Source organism: Eptatretus burgeri, chromosome 4 (genome assembly GCF_056783735.1).
Source record: "Eptatretus burgeri isolate ZD-2024b chromosome 4, Ebu_testis_v1, whole genome shotgun sequence".
NCBI lineage: Eukaryota > Metazoa > Chordata > Myxini > Myxiniformes > Myxinidae > Eptatretus > Eptatretus burgeri.
In genome coordinates, this window is record NC_140964.1 from 60,659,734 (window position 1) to 60,666,217 (window position 6,484).

The 6,484-nt window shown below is 41.2% G+C and overlaps 1 protein-coding gene across 1 annotated transcript; it reads left to right on the forward strand.

Moving 5' to 3' along the window:
• Positions 1–2,866: 2,866 nt before the first annotated feature.
• Positions 2,867–5,847, forward strand: LOC147028165 (thread biopolymer filament subunit gamma-like). Its single transcript, XM_085876543.1, has 9 exons — positions 2,867–2,881; positions 3,097–3,209; positions 3,330–3,390; positions 3,500–3,595; positions 3,687–3,863; positions 3,966–4,091; positions 4,232–4,452; positions 4,596–4,986; positions 5,616–5,847. Exons 1-8 carry the CDS (start codon positions 2,867–2,869, stop codon positions 4,981–4,983), a joined length of 1,197 nt encoding a protein of 398 aa, XP_085732669.1. The 3' UTR covers positions 4,984–4,986; positions 5,616–5,847.
• Positions 5,848–6,484: the final 637 nt, after the last annotated feature.

Below are 6,484 nucleotides of genomic sequence, written 5' to 3' on the forward strand. Positions count from 1 at the left end.
AAAGGCTACTTATAAGCTACTCATAAGTCGAAACACATCACGGTAATGTCTTTTTAACGCGAAACTTATTTCTAACTTATGTTTGACGTGCTTTGAACCAATTCTTTACGAAGTCCCAACACACATCGACATATGTAGACGTATTGAAATGACGTCTTCCGGTCGACAAAAAAAAATAAATGAACGTGTTTCTAGCTTACAACTGCAATATAAAGACGTGATCCCAGCGGTTTTGGGAATTGGTATATAAAAATGCTGTTCATAAAAGGGGAACCCAACAGTGTTTCAGTCCTTTTTGAGTCGATGTCCATGTCAGCAGTAACAGTATCATTATCAGTATCAGTATTAGTAGTAGTTTGTTCATGTTGGCAGTAGTAGGTGAGTGTAAGGGGGAGGGTGTGGGTTATGATGGATCGTCCTTGCGTCCGCGTGTCCACGGGTAGGAGACATCTTTTCACCATTGTTCGAAGTTCTTCGCGGCTAATTTTTTATGGGGCTTTTTCAACAATGAGCTATAGCTTGTTTTTACGATTTAGGTCTATTCACAACGGGTTGGACAAATGCACAATGAACTAATAATGTGCATAGAGCGCTTTGATTACTTATAGATACGATATACCAACGAATAATTATCGTGAAGCCGGCGTTCACAAACTATGCCCAACGATAGCCTAACTTATCCATATCGTGCGGCAGTTTATCTTTGCCGGTGACGTAGGGTTTGCTATTCATAGGCTGCCACTCACGATTTAAATGGCTGCATCTCCACTATTGAAAGTAGACGCTTGCGCTCAACAATTGGATTTTTTTTTTTACACTCAACGACTTTTAAACGGTACCACTCAGCTATTTTCATTGTTTACAATGAACGATTTAAATTGCTGTCACTCGCCTTTGTTTTTTGACGCTGGGGTTTGGAAATTTGAAGCGTTTCTTCTGAACGTGTTAAAACGCTCAAACTCGACTATTTTAAATAGACGCTGCCGATGGACAATTGGAATCATAGCCAAGCTAGACATCGAAGTGTGAACATCCTCATCATGCCGAAGAAAAGTTTGAAGAATGCTGCAAATAAGTGTCCTGGCCGTGGCCGTGGATGCTGACGCAAGGACGATCCATTATACCGACGTCTTTCAGCCAATGAGTAACTTAAAAGTAACTTATGTCGATGTGTGGCAACGATCGCGTAACGTGCCAACAACACGTTAATCATAGGTTAGAAATAAGTTTCGGGTACGCTAAACATTACCTCGGCGTGTCTCAACTTATGATTAACTTACAAGTAGCATGTGTTGACGTCTGTCAACGATCGCAGACCATGCATACAACTTGTGGCCAGCGTAGCAGAACGTGTGAGTCATACGCCGGCATACGTCGTGAAATTTCAAGCATGCAAAAATTTGAGGACAACCAAAAAGTACAGCGTTTAAAGCCAACGAACAACGACGTATGGCAGTGTTTTTCAGCGTGCTCTGAATGTAATCAAAACTTACCCATAACGTATTCAACGTGTGCCAGCGTTTTAGAAAAAAATTCAAAAATCGGCATACGTTGACTAAAACGTCAAGGTGTGACCGGGCCTTAACATCCACCAGCCAAGTAGTGGCTGGACAGCATAATCCCTGGTGCAACACAAGGTGGGAAGAGCATCAAACCAACAGTTCGTAGTTAGATCGTATCTTTTTAGGGATAAAACCCCTGACTATAAAGCTCAAAGACGATGATATACAAGCAAAAGTACCCGTCCCCTGTGACGGGAAAAGTGAAGTTAATTTATCATTATATATTTTTTAATGAACTTAAAAAAGGTTAATTGTGTGGCACTCTTGTTTTCACCAGTGTGACCACTCCTCATTTTCATAAATGCCAAGGTGAGCCAATGAAAAAAGCCAATAATTCACAAGGTTTCAGAAAAGCGATGTTAATAGAAAACCGAAACGCCAAGAAAACCTATAGAAAACCAAGACCCAAACAAAGTGAACAAAGAATAGCCAAGATCTTGTGAAAAAAGCCAAGGAGTGGTCACACTGGTTTTCACTCAGAGTGAAATCTCTGAGCTACTTATACTGCCCAGCGCAAAATGGTGGTGCAACATCAGGTGGTGGAGGTTTTGCAAAATAAAATTTGGCATCAACATTATTCATGCCTGCTCTCCAATCACTGGAAATGTGTATGTTGAGCTTTGCCTGCGTGTGCAGCATTTCCATATACAAACACATACAAACACCACAGTTCGCAATCTAAACTAAATATATCAAAGTTCTGTGTATTTATTTCTCTGTCACACAGGGAGTGACCTCACAATCATGGAAGCGATGTCACGTTCATCACGTGGGAGTTGTCACACTGGGTGAAAACATGAATGAACATGAGTGGGGGGCACCATTTGCCATCATGTTTCCAACTCAGGAAATGTGAATTTTTGCTGTCCAAAACTTTTATTACTCGAATCGGAAATATTTTTCATGAAAAGATGAGGCGAGTGGAAGAGCTAGCAAACTGAGCAGATCAGGACATCACAGACAAATACAGGACGCAAAACATGCGAGCATGGAGAAGGAAACTCCAAGGAGGAAAAACTGGAAAATTAGGAGGAATTTGGGTGGGATTAACGAGGGTAGAGAAGATCATGCTTTTGGATCGGGGATGATCTGAGATGGTGATTAACTGCTGTCTTCGAGATTTTAAGGGAACAATGAGATTGAAGATGATGTGAAAATTGATTCCACAGGTGGGAAAAAGGGGAAAAGATGAGTGGAGGTGAGTAATGATCCTGGATTTTGTTAATTTTACCAGAATAAGGTTGATGGTGGATCATGTGAGCCTTGCAGAAACTTGGGGGTTGGGTGTGGGGGGGGGGGCAATCATGGACAGACCACCGGTCTGTCTGTGTTGGCGAAGTGATGATTCCATCTACTCAGCTTCAGTGTGAGAGAATCCAATGATCTTGAAGGCCTTGATTTCTACAGCATCAGGCTGAGCAAGATGTGAGGCAAGGGAGCCAGCCCAGATGGGAGAGCAGTACTCCATCAAGCTGCAGATAAAGGCATTGAAGGTTGATAGGAGTTCAGGTGTGCCAAGAAAGGACTTTGAAAGGAGACACAAGTCACCGAAATGCTGACAGAGGTTTCCAATCTGACGCTGGAACGTGTACGTCTGGAGATCGACGTGGACCATCTGAGAGCCACCGCTGATGAGATAAAGTCGAAGTAAGTCAAAGTAAATGTGGACCCATTTGTGTTCTTGTGTTTTCACGTTGTGCAAAATGAGACTGTTATTCACTGTTTAAACTGTGTGAATATTGTGATCATTTCATTGTTTCTTTGTAGGTACGAGTTTGAGCTTGGTGTGAGAATGCAACTTGAAACTGACATTACAAACATGAAACGGGTTTGTCCAAATAAAATATAAGCTTTTTCAAATTATCTATTTGTTTTTGAAAGAGGTATGTGCTTTAAACAAACTACTATGTAGCAGGTGGCTGCATCTGTCTTTATAGGATCTTGAAGCAGCAAACGACATGTGTGTTGATCTGGAATCAAAGTTAAAGTTTCTCACTGAGGAGCTGACATTCCAGAAGAAAACACAAATGGAGGTAAATTGGTTCTGAATCATTAACTTGACAAAATAGCAGAGTATTCTTGATTGTTGACAATAAATAATTTCCTTTCTCTTTTCTTGTGCAGGAACTGAACACCCTGAAGCAGCAGTTTGGCAGACTTGGACCAGCACAGACATCAGTGATTGAATTGGATAATGTGAAGTCTGCCAACCTTACTGACGCCCTCAATGTGATGCGTGAGGAATACCAGCAGGTGGTCACCAAGAACGTCCAAGAGGCTGAGACGTATTGCAAGATGCAAGTAGGTTTCTCTAAATGAGGCCATTACAAATCCCAGTTCCTCTCAATATCCTGGCATTATCCCCCGATGGACTAATTGCCTGTGCAGATATCTCATGTGCAGATTGATCAGATCCAAGGAATCTCAACCCAGACAACTGAGCAGATTGCTGTTCTGGACAAGGAGATTAATACTCTGGAAAAAGAGCTGCAGCCACTGAATGTGGAGTACCAGAGGCTTCTTACCACGGTGAGGACTCTTTAATCAGGTATTTTTTTGTATAATTGTGAACTTTGCATCTGGGCTTGGAGCAGAAAATCTTTCTGAATAAAATTGAGTGTCCCCATATTCTTTTCATTTTTCATGAGATACTTCCATCCCCACACCAGTACCAAACCCTGGGAGACAGACTGACAGATTTACAGAACAGGGAGAGCATTGATCTCGTCCAGTTCCAAAACACCTACACCAGATATGAACAGGAGATCGAGGGTAACCAGGTGGACCTGCAGAGGCAACTGGTGACTTATCAACAACTACTAGACGTGAAGACTGTCCTAGCTGCTGAGATAGCGACATACAAGAAGCTCCTAGAGGGACAAGAGTTAATGTATGTTCTTCATAGTGTATTCGGATGACAGGAATCCGAATCTATTTCAGAAGGAAATTGCATTTTTATGCCTTTTAAAATTCTCATGTTTATCTGCTGTTGATAGATTTGCAGCTGACTGTGGGTTCGGATGTTTCTTTCAGGGTCAGGACAGCCATAGCTGATGACTTTGCTCAGGCTACTGTTGTCAGAAGTGGAACTGTTCGTAGTGCTTCCTCAATTGGTGGGGCCTATGGTGCCAGTTCAGCAACACGTGGTGCCATTTCTGGAGGCTATAGCACAGTTGGAGGAGCAGGCTACAGCACAGGTGGAGGAGCAGGCTACAGCACAGGTGTAGCAGGTGGTTACAGTGGTGGCACTAGTGCAGTGATGGAAGGTGGTTCCTCTGCTGGAAGTGTCATGATCGGGGGACAGAGCAAATGCATCAGCAGCTCCATGAAGAGAAGCAGCTCCACGATTAGTGCAAGTGGGTCTTCCAGTGGTGGTTACGGAACAAGCGAACACGACACCGCCATCATCCTTCAACAATAAACGGTACTGGGATTTTTCTCCGATCTATGATATTATGGGAAAAAGCATCCCTCCAAAGATAATTCCATTTTATAATTGTCCAAATAAAAATTAGATTCATCATTTCAATTTGAATGATATTGAGGATGAAGAATCCATGAAAAAGCACAGACCCTGTTGGGGTTTGATAAGTGCATGTGTGAGTGTTAGATTGTCAAACATTGCTCATTATTTACTCTTAAGGTATACATCGAGTCTGAAATATCAAAAAAAATCAATGAAACAAAACTACTAAATTAAAACTATTGGGAGTTTGTGTAGAATGCATGATTATCGAAAAAACAAATGTGATTTTGACAGTTCACTGGGTCTGTGTACTTTGATATTTGTGCAAATATGGTGCCAACTGGAACCTTTGTGGCATTTCATATCCATTTAGTGTCAGATATCTTGAGGATATGTTTAGCAAAATCAATCAATGCAGACAGCAGACAGGAGACAGTGGACTCGATAGTTCGACAATTTGAAAAGAACGTTTGCTGAAGTATTTGTTGTCAATGAGATACATCAGAAATTGCATTTACAAAAAATTACATTTGGTCAATCATGTGATGTACAGGAAGTCAAATGTTGTTTTCTCTTTTCCTTTCCAGGACTGCTCTGAGATAAAGTTGAAAATCTTGGAAGAAACTCTTCATTTCAAAACATCCACAGGAACATAAAACCCACAAGATTTACATTCCAGTTGCTTTTTCAATATTCATAACTGCAAGAGTAAAACAAATTTAATTTAATATGCACAACTTCCAAAGAGTCATATGAGCTCAAATAATTAAGTTGTGATGTTCTCGAGGCAAAATAATTCAATAAAAAAGATCACATCAATGCTGAATACATGTCTTTTTATTTCCCACCCCAATTGTGTTTTTTAAATTTACATACTCTCGGCTCGTGTATCGTGGAATAGATACGACACAGAACAAAATCAGGACACAACACAACAAAGGGAACAGCAGGAGAAAGATACCTCGGTGGTGTACATTGAAAGATAAAAAAATAATTATAAATAAAGAAGACACCTCGGTAGTGTATTCCTTCACATGTCCACTCAAGCTGTCCTGCAGGGCCAAAGGGGGGATTCCATTTTGTGAACCAAAGTAAAAATGCCTTGCTCTTTTTCCAATTAATTTTTGTTGAGCTCGCCAGGCTAAATAGTGCTGGCCAGGCCAGGTGCACGGTCGCATTAAATTGTATTCTCTCCCGATTACCTTCAATTCCTATTTTCCCCACTTTCCCAACGCCCCCATCCCTCCCAACTGAACTCTGTTTCTTGTCTTAAATTTAAAAGAAAAAAAAAAAGAAAAAAAAACCGACGTTCCTCCCTGCAAATCCACGAATCATGAAATCTCTTCCTCTTCATCTTCTTCATCTATATTCCGGCACACCATCGTTCTTCTATTTGAGCTGACCCACGATCTCGGTTGCTTTCACAATTTCTTCCGACAACCCTTCATTCCTGAAA